The 16,105-nt window shown below is 39.3% G+C and overlaps 1 protein-coding gene across 1 annotated transcript; it reads right to left on the bottom strand.

The window, feature by feature from the left end:
• Positions 1 to 318: 318 nt before the first annotated feature.
• On the bottom strand, positions 319 to 10,884 carry LOC311369582 (myosin heavy chain, fast skeletal muscle-like). Its single transcript, XM_084487789.1, has 41 exons — positions 10,854 to 10,884; positions 10,368 to 10,402; positions 10,038 to 10,252; positions 9,793 to 9,936; positions 9,546 to 9,702; positions 9,429 to 9,456; positions 9,214 to 9,328; positions 8,995 to 9,087; positions 8,845 to 8,908; positions 8,665 to 8,763; positions 8,246 to 8,349; positions 8,014 to 8,152; positions 7,771 to 7,889; positions 7,512 to 7,661; positions 7,224 to 7,394; positions 6,830 to 7,130; positions 6,616 to 6,686; positions 6,397 to 6,484; positions 6,155 to 6,272; positions 5,941 to 6,064; positions 5,725 to 5,861; positions 5,380 to 5,635; positions 5,049 to 5,291; positions 4,754 to 4,930; positions 4,508 to 4,653; positions 4,315 to 4,405; positions 3,835 to 4,224; positions 3,611 to 3,737; positions 3,356 to 3,474; positions 3,074 to 3,270; positions 2,801 to 2,984; positions 2,535 to 2,700; positions 2,328 to 2,452; positions 1,927 to 2,235; positions 1,617 to 1,820; positions 1,410 to 1,535; positions 1,160 to 1,330; positions 967 to 1,071; positions 768 to 863; positions 554 to 685; positions 319 to 426 (listed from the first exon to the last, which is right to left on the bottom strand). Exons 3-41 carry the CDS (start codon positions 10,242 to 10,244, stop codon positions 406 to 408), a joined length of 5,814 nt encoding a protein of 1,937 aa, XP_084343915.1. The 5' UTR covers positions 10,245 to 10,252; positions 10,368 to 10,402; positions 10,854 to 10,884; the 3' UTR covers positions 319 to 405.
• Positions 10,885 to 16,105: the final 5,221 nt, after the last annotated feature.

Genomic DNA, 16,105 nt, shown 5'->3' on the forward strand with positions numbered 1-16,105 from the left:
TTTCTTGCCCTTCTTTCATAAACAGTGAATACATGGGTTAACACCAGGAAACTTTTGCATTAGTTGTGTTTCTCTAGTCCAATGTTTACACTTTAAAATGTCATGCACATTCAGAAGCATTGCTTTTTGCTTGTTCTGCCACTACATTGAAATCCATATGCCTGAAAGTATGTCTTATTTGATTAAAAGTATTTTTATGTTGAACCTTTCGGCCTATATCCAATGACCTATGAGATCCAGCTCTAGTAAAGATAAACTCTGTTTACAGGACTGAGCAAAGGAAGTAAAGCCAAACAAATAACTACACATTACAAGATGGACATTTGATGTATAGTTTATTGAATTATATTCCCAATCGCGTCATATTGTATGACGTGTATGTGCAATGTCTCACATGGAACGGAATTATTCAGCGCTGTCCTTTGCCTAAAGAGAAATACAAAACAAAAGTAGAATTTGGATGTTTAAAAGGCATTTGTATAAAATAATATAAGGAAATTATTAGGACACATATTTGTGGAATAATCAACACTGTACTTTGCCGTCCAATTACCTTTCCAGAGTCGCGGCTCTTAGACCTCAGCTTGTTGACCTGAGTCTCAGCAATGTCAGCACGTTCCTCAGCCTCCTCCAGCTCATGTTGAACCTTCCTGCACTTGGACAGGTAAGAGTTGGCCTGCTCCTCCTGTAGAAACATTAATATTATGTTTTTAATAAGTACTGAAATTGATGCAATAACCAGATTTTGTTAGGTAATTTCTACTTACAGCTTCCTCAGACTGCCTCTTGTAAGCCTTCACCTTCAGTTGCAGCTTATCAACAAGATCCTGGAGTCTGGCACCATTCTTCTTATCCTCCTCAGTCTGATCCACATTTGAAAGTGAAAAATCCCCATCATGTGGTCTTTAGATATGATCAAAATGCTAATGCAGTAGAAGCATATTTGGAGATGTAAGTTGGACATACCTGGTAGGTGAGTTCCTTGACTCTCCTCTCATATTTGCGAACACCTTTTACAGCATCTGCTCCACGTCTCTGTTCATTATCAACCTCTGACTCCAGATCACGAACCTTTAGAGTAGATTGATTCAATAAATCTTGTCCTTCTATTGGACCTTTTTGGGATACTATTATAAATGTGGGCTAATTATCATCTTACTCTGGACTCCAGTTTCTGCAGCTGCTTCTTGCCACCCTTCATGGCCAGGTTCTCAGCCTCATCCAGGCGGTGCTGCAGGTCTTTCACTGTGACCTCCAGGTTCTTCTTCATCCTCTCCAGGTGAGAGCTAGTATCCTGCTCTTTCTTTAGCTCCTCAGCCATCATGGCAGCCTACAAGGTCAAGTAATATATTCATTAAGAGTTCCATGAAGTTGTCATAACATCAATTAACAAACGAGTGTAGACCTACATCAGTGATTGCCCTCTTGGCCTTTTCTTCAGCATTCCTGGCTTCCTGGACACTGTCGTCCACCTCACCCTGGACTTGGACCAAGTCAGTCTCAAGCTTCTTCTTTGAGTTCAACAGGCTTGTGTTCTGAAACAAATTATTATAACATTTATTTCAAAACATGTACGTGTTCTTGTACCTGAATGATAGAATTAGAATGTTGTTTACCTGAGAGTGCAGCAGTCCAACGCGCTCGCTGGCATCCACCAGCTCTTGCTCAGCCACTTTGCGACCTCTCTCTGTCTGTTCCAGAGCTGCCCTCAGCTCCTCAATTTCAGCTACCATGAGACCGTTCCTACGGTCCACCATGGCAGCCTGCTCCTTCAGGTCTTCTGCAGCTCTGGTGGCATCATCAAGGTGCAGTTGGGCATCCTTAAGAAGGGTGAACATTTATTTTTATACGTGAAATAATGTGAAAAACTTCAACTATAAATGGTGGTAAATATACAGGGATCTCAAATTATGTTTTGTGTCATACCTTCAGTTGTCCCTGGACATTCCTCAGCTGCTTCTGGGCCTCAGAAGCCTGGCGGTTGGCATGACTCAGCTGGATCTCCATCTCATTCAGGTCTCCCTCCATCTTCTTCTTGATTCTCAGGGCATCATTCCTGCTCCTGACCTCAGAGTCCAGCGTGCTCTGCATGGAGTCAGTGATCCTCAGGCTGTTCCTCTTGATCTGCTCCATCTCCTCGTCCTTCTCAGCCAGCTTCCTGTCAACCTCACCCTTAATCTGGTTGAGCTCCAGCTGGACACGCAGAATCTTGGATTCCTCGTGCTCCAGAGTTCCCTGATGTATGACACATGTTTTAGGCACAATTATTGAAACTCAATGCAATATTTTGTAATTATAGTCTCTTATTTAGTTTATTTCCTCTTCACCTCAGCTTCCTCAAGGGCTGTCTGGATCTCAGACTTCTCTGTCTCCACCTGCTTCTTGGACTTCTCCAGCTCATGGATGCTCTTTCCGGTCTCACCAATTTGTTCAGTCAGGTCGGAAATCTCCTCTGCAGAGCAATTTTATGTGTTTAAGTATGGTTTGTATTTCTTATCCACAGGTGCTGTAAATATCACTGAGCGTAAACTCACGTTGGAGGTTCTTGTTTTCACGCTTCATGGTCTCCAGCTGATCCAAAGTTTCTTCATAGGAGTTCTTCATCTTGAAAAGCTCAGTGCTTAGAGAACGAGCCTCTTTCTGAGTTCCTTCAAGCTCTGCCTGGCCCTCCTCATATTTCTGCTTCCAGTCGGCCAAAACCTGTACAAAATTGTTAATTAAGTGGTACATGTTTAGCCATTGAAGAAGAATCATAGGATTATAATGTTTTAAGCCATTATTTCAATGAATTAGTATAAACCTTGTCAAAGTTCCTCTGCTTCTTGTCAAGGTTGGCAGCCAGTCCATTGGCCCTCTCCACATCAACCATGAGGTCCTCCACCTCACCCTGGAGTCTTTGTTTGGTCTTCTCCAGAGAGGCACACTTTGAGTTCACAGCCTCAATCTGTTCCTCAGCCTCTTGAAGGCGCTGGGCAAGCTTTTTCCTTAAAGAAAAGCATGGCTTTATTTGTGTATATTCATCAAATAGAATAGAATAGTGCACTTTAGCAAAAGTATTAAATATTTGACTCACTTGGACTCCTCAAGCTCCTCAGTGCGCTGGATAGCATCAGTTTCATACTTGGTCCTCCACTGAGCCACCTCACCGTTGGCCTTGGACATTCCACGCTGCAGCTCAGCCTTGGCCTCCTGCTCCTCCTCAAACTGCTCCCTCAGAAGGTCACAGTCATGGCGGGCTGATTGCACACCATGAGCAAGAGCATTCTTGGCCTACAAAAGGGGAAACAGAGCATGTCAATCCAAGATATGTTTTTATATTTTTACCCTGCAATTTGTATGAATAATACTACCTTACCTTAACTTCCTCCTCATTTAGCCTCTTCAGCTCCTCAATCTGTTGAGTATAAGCCTGCTTGCCTCTGGTCAGCTGGGAGACAAGAGCTTCCTTCTCCTCAAGCTGACGACCAAACTCACCTAGTTGGAGGAGGTATATCAAATTAGTAATACATAAAGAATTTGTGAGACAAAAAATGTATGTTGAATTGTGTTCCCAAAATGGTCCCCCCAGACTAATAAATGATTAATATGGCTGAATGAAAGAAGTATCAACCGTTTTCTGTCAGCAGTCTTGCTCTCTGGGCACTGATGTCATTGATCTGGCGAGCATTCTCGTCACTCTTAGCCTTGATTTCACTGAGTTGGTCCTCAAGGGTACGGCAAATCTTCTCCAGATTTCCCTGAATTTATCAATTTCAAATAATGTTAATTTGTTATTATTTATCTACTTATTTATATTACTTCTTAACACAATGAAGGCATTGAAGAATAACTTACCTTGGCCTTAGAAACAGCTTCCATGTTGCTGGAGAGGTCATCAATCTCCATCTTGAACTCGCTCTTCTCCTTCTCAAGCTTCTGCTTGACACGCTGGAGGTTGTCGATCTGCTCTCCCAGCTCTGCTACACTGTCAGCCTGCTTCTTACGCAGAGCAGCAGCAGTGGCTTCATGCTGCAGGGTGGACTCCTCAAGGTCACGACGCAGCTTCTGGAACTCAGCCTCACGCTTCTTGTTCATCTCAATCTGAGCAGAAGTGGCTCCACCAGCCTCCTCAAGCCTCTCACTGATCTCTTCAAGTTCCCTGGAGAGATCAGCTCTCTGCTTCTCAACCTTGGCACGAGCAGCACGCTCAGCCTCAATCTCTTCCTCCAGCTCCTCAATACGGGCCTAAATAATAGACAAATATTGAGCTCAATATCCAAGCATATCATTTCAGAACCTTTATATAAAAACAATTAACTTGATTAATTGTCCCACCTGAAGCTCCTTGATCTTTTTCTGAAGCTGAGCACCCAGTGACTGCTCATCCTCAATTTTGCTTAGGAGCTGGCTGGTCTCAAAGTCCTTCCTGAGAATAATTAACACGAAAAATGTTAAACTATCTCAAAACAGTCATATGCACTAAACCCTATCTTAAAATACAAATGAAAATAAAATACAAATGTATTACTTCTTGATTTTCTCGTCAGACTGTTGTTTGTCATTCTCAAGATCCATGACAGTTTCCTGAGCCAGTTTCAGATCACCCTCAAGCTTTCTCTTGGATCGCTCAAGGTCCATACGGAGCTTCTTCTCTTGCTCCAGAGAACCTTCAAGCTGGATATCAATAATTGAAAAATTATTCAGAACAATCAAATGTAATGTTGAATATTCACTCAACTCCATTTCTGATATTCATTGAATAAGCTTTTCTCACATCATCCACTTGCTGTTCAAGCTTGGTCTTGGCCTTGGTCAGAGTGTTGACTTTGTCTTCCTCTGCCTGCAGGTCATCAAGAGTCTGCTGGTGTGCCTCTTGGAGGGCTTTCTTCTCCTTTGTCAGCTTAGCAACGCTCTCATCCTGAGAGGCCATCTCCTCAGTCAGGTTCTTCACCTGAACAAAACAAAATCACGTGTCATACTTTCTCATAAGTAAAGTGTATCCTTCCCTCTATTGATAACGGTTTGGACAATGTTGATGATATTGTTATTGTGGTAACATCTTTAGAAACCTTGTTCTCAGTGGCATGTTTCTCCTTCTCCACTTTGGCCAAGGTAAGTTCCAGGTCATCAATGTCCTTCTTGAGCTCAGAGCATTCATCTTCCAGTTTCCTCTTCTTGGCAGTCAGCTCAGCATTGATTTCCTCCTCATCCTCCAGTCTTTCAGTCGTCTCCTTGAGTTTGGCCTCCAGCTGGATCTTACTTTTGATAAGTCCTTCACACCTCTCTTCAGCATCATTCAGATTCTCTCCTTCCTGTATGATATTTAGATAGGTAGAACATGTCACATCACATGTATCCCAATGTTTGCACACATAAAAACAAAATGTAATGTTTACTTACAGAGGCCACTTGCAATGCAAGATCATTCTTCTCCTGCAGTAGAGAAATCATCTTCTGCTCCAGTTCCTTCTTCTTGGCCAGGGCGGCAGCCAGGTCTGTCTTCATCTTTTCATAGTTTTCCTTCATGTCAGCAAGCTCCTTCTCAGTTTCAGCACTCTTCAGAAGAGGCTTGATCTTGTAGTACACCTTCATCCATGGCCAGTGTTTGACATTCATGAATGAGCGAACATTGTACTGAATAGTGTAGATGGCTTCCCTATCAAATAAAATAAACCATATAGTCATATTTCACACTCAGTATCTAAAAACCAGTTTGAGTATTGAGCACTATGTTTTAAAACATACCTCCTCTCTGTCATCTTCACATACTCCTTTCTCATGACATAACCTCTGCAGAGTGCCTGAATCATTCCGACCAGAGCAGCCAGCTTCTCATCTCGCATCTCCTCAAGAGTACCCAGAAGACCAGCTTTAAAGAACACCTTAATGTAAGAAGAGACGTATGTCAGCGAGTAACTTTAAATCAAGTATAAACCTAGATTTTGACAACAATAAACAAACCTTGGTGTGTCCAAATTTGTACTCATCGTGAGGCACATCAATGGACCCAAGCAGTTTCTCAGAAGCCTTCTTGTTGTCAATAAACTGGCCCTCAGGAATGACACTGGCATTCAGTACTTTGTACCTGAAGAAGACCATTGTAATGTTTTTAACAATAACACAAATATTCAAAGACATTTGTAAAGTTTTCCTTGAAAAATCATTGAGTTAATACCTCTGCTTGAAGTCAGCATAGAGGATTCTGCTGGGGAAGCCCTTTCTGCAGATTCTAATGCCCTCCAGTACACCGTTACACCTCAGCTGGTGGATAACCAGGAAGTTCTCCATGAGTCCTGTTATTTTGGTGAAATTCATGTAATTAATATTATTAGTTTGGTATAGCAATGCCCATAAACCCTCACTAAAATGTATTATTATGACTCAGACACTATGAACATTTACTAGTAGTCACTGTACCTGGAGTCTTTGACTCGTTGGGAATCAGACAACGCACAAAGTGAGGATGGGTGCTCCTCAAGTTAGTCATTAGTTTGCCCAAGTTCTCCTATAGACATGAAACAAAATATTAATTCCGTAGAACTTGTTTCGGAAAGAATGATTTAGAATTATACATACATATGTAGTAAGTGTTTAAGTACGTTTTTACATGTATTCATTTTGCTTGTTTAACCTTACCCTGAACTGTGAAGACACAGTCTGCATGGAACCACCCTTCTTCTTGCCTCCTTTCTTTGCACCGCCAGTCTCTGTTTTTAATTATCGGTTACAAGTCAGTTAGTTAAATTCATAACATTTTTTTTTTTTTAAGAAACACATTAAGTGGCAGGAAATAAATGGTTATTATAATATCACTGATGTAAAAATTACTGGTAAAAATTCTGAGATGTACCTTCAACTACAGGTGGGTACAGGACAGGCAGCAGTTTGTTTGAGGACTTCTGGTACAGCCCAATAACAGAGTCATTCAGGGGATCCTTGTTCTTGTCCAGCCAGCCAGTGACATTGTAGTCCACAGTACCAGCATAATGCACCAGGGAGAAGTGGGCCTCAGCCTTTCCCTTTCCTGGCTTGGGCTTCTCAAATGCTTTGTTCTTGCCAAGATGCTGGTCATACAGCTTGTTCTTGAAGGTAGTGTCTGAAGCCTTGGGGAACATGCACTCCTCTTCAAGGACGGAGAAGATGCCCATTGGCTTAAGAGAATAAAGGATTGATGAAACATTATTAAAAGTAATTTGTAAGTCACACAAAGAATAATGATATGTAGTTATAATATTCAGGTGTACCTTCTCAATAAGCTCAATGCAGGCAGCCAAGTCCATGCCGAAGTCAATGAACTCCCAGATAATACCCTCCTTCTTGTACTCCTCTTGCTCCAGGACGAACATGTGGTGGTTGAAGAACTGTTGCAGTTTCTCATTGGTGAAGTTGATGCACAACTGCTCCATGCTGTTGTACTAGTAGGGGACATTCAATAAACTGACTATTACAAGTGTTCAACAATTGATTGGTAATGACTATATCCAAATGAAGGAAATGCTATCAGAAATGCTGCCACTTATTTAACAACTTACATCAAAAATCTCAAAACCAGCGATGTCCAGCACACCAATGTAGAATTGTCTTGCTTGCTTGGTGTCTAGCATACTGTTGATACGGATGACCATCCACAAGAACATCCTCTCATAGATAGACTTGGCCAGGGCACTCACTGAGTTGTTGACCTGAAAATATTTTTTCATACAAAATCATCACAAACTATAATCTCATAATTGACAAACCATGTTAACAGAAATTGTACCATATTTCATGAACACATTGTGTTTTTATTACCTGAGGTACAGTCTGTCCCTTGGTGACATACTCATTTCCGACCTTCACTCTTGGGTAGCAAAGAGCCTTGAGCATATCAGCAGAATTCAGACCCAGTAGATAGGAAATCTTGTCGGCCTCTACAAAGTTAACATGAAAAATGAATGTGTTATTATTCTGTATGATAATGACTCCAAATGAAATACAAGCAAATATGCACCAATATACCTTCTAGTGCAGTGATGAATACATATTAATAGTTACCTTCATTGCCATCTGGCTCAGCCTGCTCCTCACGCTGCTTCTGCTTGAACTTCATGTTACCGTGGTGAAGCACAGCACCAGTAAACTTAAAGATGCCCATCTTGTCCTCATTAGTGAAGCCCAAAATATCAATGGCTTCCTGTGTCGAAAAGAAAAAAAACATTTAGAAAACATTTTGTCTGATATATCCTATGTGGAAAATATATGATTTTTTTTCCAATCAATAACTGACATCAGTAGCATCCAGCTCCACTTTGTCATCAATGCTGGCCACAGTGATCTGACCCTGACTGCACATGGGGAAGTCGTAGGGGTTGGTGGTGATGAGGGTCATTTCTGAGGGATTAAACAAATGTCATTTTTCAGCTTGTTTTTTGTCAATATCATTTCTCAACTATATGCTGCTACCTAACAGATAACTTCTGAATAAAAAATAATATCCAAATGCATTTCCATACTGTTTAATGGAAGATATAATATTTACCAAAAACGATTTATTCTAGAGAGAAAACTAGCCCTTCAAGTAGTTGAACTTCAGAAGGCATATTTAGATATTTATAGTTATATTAGATCAGATGAAGGCAATTCTGGAAAACTTTTCATCTTAATATTTATTACATTCTTCACACTCTTACTATAATAAAATCTCACCAATGATCTCAGGTTTGTGGTTGGTCATCATCTGGTAGAAGATGTGATAGCCTCTCTCATCGGGAAGCTGGAATGTCACTCTTGACTTCTCCAGCAGATCTATGAGGCCCATTCATTAATCAAAACCTATTCCTCTAATAATCTTGGTTAATTAATCCACATGTAGAACTAGATACTTACACGTCTCAATGTCAGCACTGGACAGTTTACCATTTGCGTGGAAATGAATTCTGATGAATTTACCCTGTTTGCAAAATAATTTGTTTTAGCATCCTCAAAAAAAGACTCAAAAACTAAGGAGCGTCTTCAAGGAATTCACTTCATACTTACAAAACGGGAGGAGTTGTCATTTCTCACAGTCTTGGCATTACCATAGGCCTCCAGCAGGGGATTGGCTGCAATAATCTGGTCCTCCAGTGACCCCTATAATGAAGCATAAAATGTTAATACCTATTTATTGAATCATATTTATATTCTTCATGTTCTTAGGTGGTTTCTTTATGTATTGATTCATTGATTTAATGTTTTATTTTTATTGTTTTAACATACTTTTATCTTTCCAGCGCCTGCAGGGCCCTCCTTCTTATCTCCACCCACTGAGATGGTAGCAAAGTACTGGATGACACGCTTGGTGTTCACAGTCTTTCCAGCACCGGATTCTCCACTGGGTATGAAAAGACGAATAAAGTAAATTCATTTTGACATGTTTACAATGTAAGATTCATTGCATTATATTTATATCATATTAATAGAATCAAACTTACGTGATCAGGACAGACTGGTTCTCTCTGTCTGTAAAAAAAAAAATTCACATTTGAATGATTATGCCATTCATTAGTAAAAACAAGATATTAGGGATTTCAAACTTTGAATTTACAAACCAGTGAGCATGTTCTGGAAGGCATTGTCAGAGACAGAGAAGATGTGGGGTGGAGCCTCCATACGCTTCTTGCCTCTGTAGGCATTGACAACTGACTGATCATACACTGGGAGCCACTTGTAGGGGTTTACAGTGGCACAGAACAGCCCAGAGTAGGTCTGAAGGAGGTCACAGAGAGAGTTTCAGAGTAATTGATATACTATATTATGTATATTTTGTATTTTAATTTAGAATGTTAAATATCTTACGTAGATCATCCATGCTGAATAACGCTCTGCAAGGTTATACAACACAGAGGCTTCATTGAGATGGGTCATCATGGCCATGTCCTCAATTTTGTCGTACTTGGGAGGGTTCATGGGTGTGACATCGTCCTCATTGACTGTCCTCTCCTGAAATATGAATACCCATTTTTTGTTTTCTTAACAATGCAACTTTCACTTTTGCACTGTTGATACCAACTTAGCCCATGCCATGATCAACCTCTGCCTACCTCCTTTGTTGCCAAAACTGTGACGGTGACTTTGCCACCGTCCCTCTTAGTGATGGTACACTTGACGTACAGTTCCTTAGCATCAGTCACATATCCAGCAGCCTTCGCATCGAATGGCGCGGTCTGGGCCGCAAGCCTCTCCTTCTCTGGCTTCCGGAGGTAAATGGCAGCCGCGCCATAAATGGCCATCTCTGCGTCCGTACTCATGATGAAGGCTTATTTCACGAAAACAAATTAATTTACTTTAACTGACATATATATATATATATATGTATGGCTTCAACAAGGTTTTGAGATGTGTTTGTCGACAAGATATTCAATTATTCTTACCGTTTTCTTCCCTCTAATCGCAGAAGAAATTGTTCCTTTGAAATAAAAGTTATTATTGGTATTATTAAGTCACGTGTACAAGTAACAGTCAAATTTGACCGACTTAAATCATATTAAAAGATGACTCTGACTCTGTGTATTTAACTATAACATAGATTCATACATACTTATATCAACATTTCATTATGTTTAAAAAACAAAATTAAAAATAAATATTCACATAAGATGCAGATAAAAGACACATACAAATTTCCACTCTAATGAGTTCTAAAAGATGAATAATTAACAAGAAGAGTGAAAAAGTGAAAAAGCTTTACGAATGTAAACAACAGTAGGTAGTAATTTATATGAACAAAGATCCTAAACGGTATCTAAAATAAATGTATAATGAAAACATTCTTTGTGATTTTTTTTTAAAGCGGTATATAAATAGGAATCATTTCAATAAACAAAAAGAACAGCAGCTGAAGCATCAGTCTGACTTACCTCCAGTTGTAATAACCTGAATCCCCTGCAGTGCATCCATCTCATCTTGTGGCCTCTTATATAGAGGTGGTTCTGCAGTCCAGGCTGAAACTAAATAAGGGCAGATCCTCTTGTTTTGTCTAGCTTTGCATTAGATTTTTTCATTGACACGTACATTTCCAGCAGTTACAATTCTGAAATCAAATTAATAATTTACTTTGAAGATATATAGAATACAATATAATTTTAGTTGATTGTATATTTTAAAAGTATACATTGTTATTCATATTTGTATTTACATGATTTAATGTCTTAATATATAATACATAATATTTTGTTTCCTTGCAGATTGTGATCACTTACTTAACAATCAGTTTCACAAAATCTATATAAATATATCATGTATAAACGTTGAATACCTATCCATGCCACATTGCAACTGTAAGCAAGGATTCAATTTTTGCCTTGGTCAGAGTATTCAAACTTTTATGACATAATGCCAAGGTAGACGATTCAATACTTGTATCCACAGGTGTACAGACTCTCATCATCCCTATCACTTGAATGAATAGATATATCACGTGCATATCTGTTCAAAAACTATCTTCAGTATCATTTACTTTATTTTAAAGAATAAAAGATGAATAAGAAGTTTGAGAGTCTATAAATATCCTAATTCTTGTCCATATTGCAACATTGCAACTGTCAAAAGATATCCACTTTTGGCATGGTAGAGTATATCAACTTTAATGACATGATGCCAAGGAATAGCGATGAATGTATTTTTAAAAATTTGCAGATTGTGTTTCCATTCAGCTTAAAAGCTTAAATGCATAAATTATTTATTTTTTCTACAATGAAACAACACATATTAAATCTAATGTGCAAAATTGGGAGGAACAAGCAGCACCAAGGGAACAAGATCTTTAATTGTTTTTTTGGAATATCTATATCTATATATAGATATAGATATATATATATATACAAATTAATTCTAGTATGTAATCACCTTCTTATTCAATTGTATGGAAATACTTTTAATAAAAAAAGACAAAAAAGACACACTAGATGGGAAGCTTCCAAAAATGGATGACCACAAGGATTATGCAATCCAAGTTGTCTCTGATTTGCAGTGATAAAAACAAGGAACAAAACAATTATAATAAAAAAGTTAACTTTTGATATATATATATATATATATATACACACTGCTGATTCTTTCTCGCAGCCATGTTTTCTGATAATCTTTTGTAGGTGTTACGATTCCTCCCAAGGTTTCCCTTTAGCCCAAGTCTTTCTCTCTCGTTGGATTAACGTTGTTACTGTCATTGACAGTCACTTCACATTGCAGGATTTGGACTCCAGATATTAAACCTGCTAGATATATCTCAGTGCTCTGCAACACATCATTGAGCCTCTCAGAGTGCATCTTTGCAGTTCACACTACATGAACATCCCTCAAGTGATGCCATATGCCTCCAACTCCAATTGTGTAGTGTGAACTCTAGCCTTTTAGTATTCAAACCCAACTCAAACTTTTGCATTAGTTGTAATTTTTGCATTGTATTACATTGTATTACTGTATAAGTATCCAATGTTCCAATTTAAAAAGTCAAGCAAATTCCAAAGCTTTACTTAACTCCATTGAATTTCCTTTCACAACGCCTCTTTCTTATCATCTTTACTGCAGTTATCACCCACAGATACAAAAGCTCACTGTTCATGACTGTTTACCATTCTTAATTTTCAATTTTAATAGCTCTATATCATATTCATATCTGTTTTTAAACTTTGGCATCTATCTATAAATAATTCTGGTTCACATTGCAGCTGACACCATAGATACCTTTTTGGACTGGTTTCTTGGCATAAGACTATACTAACTGGAATAACATGCCAAGGAATAGTGTTGCATATGCTTACGTATATTAATTAATTATTATATTAATTTGTATATAGGCCTATATATATATATATATATATATATATATATATATATATATACATATATATATATATATATTAGTGGTGGGCATAGATTAATTTTTTTAATCTAGATTAAAATGGCTCATTTGAATTCTGCCGAAGGCATTCATAATATGTGTGTGCTACCTAAATAATGACTAAAAGTAAGTCTTTGAGAACGGGTTTCTCAAGCCAGGTGGCGCATTAGACCAGGGGCTCATCTCCTGTTTCCAAAATGCATCACAAACTCTAGTATAACTTACTACACGCTTACTATCACAAACTCAAACGCGGGAAAATATAACGGCGCCGGGACGGGCTCTCGCTACAGGTCCACGGCACGCTCGTCTCCGGTGCGCGCCGCGGCAGCAGTGGCAGCCGGGGCGGCGGTGGGGGCGGCGTTGACGGCAGACGGCTGGTCCGCGTCCGCCTACCGCCGTACCAAGGCGGGCAGCTCGGAGGAAGATTTGATTATTACAACAACAACACCAATTATTTTGACGCTCTGATGTCACGATCAACCCAAAACGTGTCATCGCTCACCCAAGTTGTTTCTATTATCATTGCTACATTGTCTCCAGCATATGCCGCGATTATGGACAGTAGCCTATATTTTATTAAACACTCAGCTTCTGGTTAGTTAAACTTTGAGAATAGATTAACGGCGATATTTTTTTTATCGCCCGATAAGAGTCTCGCGTTAACGCAGCACGTTAACGCCGATAACGGCCCACCACTAATATATATATATATATATATATATATATATATATATATATATATATATAGGCCTATATACAAATTAATTCTAGTATGTAATCACCTTCTTATTCAATTCTATGGAAATACTTTTAATTGTGCTTTTATGTCTGATGTCTTACTAATGGAAACTAATGTTACACTGTATCGTTTAGCTTGATGTCTGTGTGCTTGACCTCACATAAATACACCAGTGGCACATTGCTTCCTATTTGGCTGGCAGAAAGGACATTAAGATTGAAGAGACGTTATTGGCATGTGTAACCAGTCAAAAGCAACTATATTTATATTGGCACCCATATAAATACAGGATATCAACATCATATCTAAAATTGTCTTAGGTATTAAACTTCATTGCATGTGCCAGTTGTAAATACATGTGGTCTAATGAATGAACATTAGGGGGAGAGTGAGCAGTGCTATGGGAAAGAGAATACTGTTTAGCCTCTTTAATAGAGATGTATTTTAAGTGGGTATTTGTTGTAGTTTTGCAGAGGGTCATATTTCAAGATATTTTAGAAGGAGGAATCTCAGACTGGTCCGTCTGGTCTTCAAACAATGTTTAGCCACAAAAAGACACAGTAGATGGGAAGCTTCCAAAAATGGATGACCACAAGGATTATGCAATAAAAGTTGTCTCTGATTTGCAGTGATAAAAACAATTATAATAAAAAAGTAGACTTTTGATATATATATATATATATACACACACACTGCTGATTCTTTCTCACAGCCATGCTTTCTGATAATCTTTTGTAGGTATTACGATTCCTCCCAAGGTTTCCCTTTAGCCCAAGTTTTTCTCTCGTTGGATTAAGGTTGTTGCTGTCATTGACAGTCGCTTCACATTGCAGGATTTGGACTCCAGATATTAAACCTGCTAGATATATCTCAATGCTCTGCAACGCATCGTTGAGCCTCTCAGATTGCATCTCTGCAGTACTGCACCTAGCCCATCCTAGGCCATCCTAGGCGAGTTGTTTCCGGAGATGGTTTGGCTCTTTGTGTGACGGTGCTTCACCGGGCCAGCTGAGACAATTGTACCGGCACGCAGAATGATTCTGCCAAGGAAAACCACGTGGTTGGATGGTACAACTTTAGAGTAGGTCTTCTGTGGGGTTATTTTGACACCAGTCCATGAAATACATTGTGGATTGTAACTTATTTCATAAAAAAAAGTTTTTTTGTGACAGAATAGGATCAAAGCATTTTAACCAAGACTTGCCATGGGATCACTCTAAAACACGGGTCGGGTCAAACGTCTGTTTGTGGTAATGCTAGTAAAAATAAATTTAAAATATATATTTTTTTTTTTACTACTACTCATTACACGTCTGACCTATGTCAGAAACCAACCCGCTTGAATATTGCCTTAAAATAAGGCGTTTTAGAGTGATTTAGACTGGGAAAGGACCTCTGCCCCATCTACGTTCATTCATTCAGGTGGGTGGTTACCCCGCGGCATTGTTGACGCATGCTTAGATGCTGAATGCGATATATAGTCAGTATATATATCTATGCAATCCAATGACTGAAGACGTTCGTAATTGAATAGAACCGCCAACCGGATATGGGTCCGTCACTGATTATGGTTCCCCCGGAAACATTTCCATTGTCATTACTTGCAGTTTGTTTCCCTATTTGCTCGTGTTGTGAAAATTTGCAACGCATGTGTTGTGAAATCAATGCAGGTGCTTTCTGAGTTTGCAGGTGTTTTTCTGAATTTGCAGGTGGTTTCTGAATATGCATGTGTTTTGGAATTTGCAGCGCACGTGTTGTGTAATCGATGAAAGTGTTTTCTGAATTTGCTGGTGTTTTCTGTATATGCAGGTGTTGTGGCATTTGCATGTGTTGTGACCCTTCTCGGCCACCGTACATTTCTCGAGCCAGATTACACCGTGCCATGTCGCCAAACTATGACTGCACGGCTGGAGAAAATGTACAGCGAAGCAGTAGGCTTGCTCTGTGAGATCCTCATGAGATCCTTAGCGGAGAAAGTTGCCATCACCACCGATGCTTGGACAGTGTTGACTACGGAGTCGTGACCGTGGCCGTTCACTTTTTTACTGACTGGGTTGTGAGTGCGATCCCTTAGACCCGCTCAATGCCAGAGAGGCACACTGCGGAATACATGGCTAACGTCCTGCAAGCCGCAGTTGAAGATTGGGGCATAGCCGACAGAGTGGCAGCCTGCGTGCATGACAACGCGTCCAACTAATTAAATTGTTTCATGTCTTAAAGAAATTCTGTTGCAAAGAGGAGGCGTGCAGCATTAATATCCTAATTAACACATTTTGCCTATTGTAAATTGACATGAGACATTGTAAACGTTCACAATCCTGCTCTATGCTCTGTGATATTTTGTATATCATCATTTATATTAACTTCATAGCTGTCTTAAAGGAAATCGCAGATCCTTTGAGCTCCGCAACTGCTGCCGGTTGCGGAGCATGCTAAGATATTCCTCCAAGCTGAGTTTTCTGTCTGTTATTTCAAAATTGTGTCTTTCTTGCCCTTCTTTCATAAACAGTGACTACATGGGTTAACAC

This window comes from Micromesistius poutassou (genome assembly GCF_964030765.1).
Source record: "Micromesistius poutassou genome assembly, chromosome: 24".
In the NCBI taxonomy this organism is placed as follows: domain Eukaryota; kingdom Metazoa; phylum Chordata; class Actinopteri; order Gadiformes; family Gadidae; genus Micromesistius; species Micromesistius poutassou.

Coding starts and splice junctions, on each gene's coding strand:
- LOC311369582 (XM_084487789.1), bottom strand. CDS start 10,244: ATGAGTACGGACGCAGAGATGGCCATTTATGGCGCGGCTGCCATTTAC. Junction 5,862..5,940: donor ACAAATTTGGACACACCAAG/GTTTGTTTATTG, acceptor TCTTACATTAAG/GTGTTCTTTAAAGCTGGTCT. Junction 5,636..5,724: donor GTGAAGATGACAGAGAGGAG/GTATGTTTTAAA, acceptor TTTATTTGATAG/GGAAGCCATCTACACTATTC.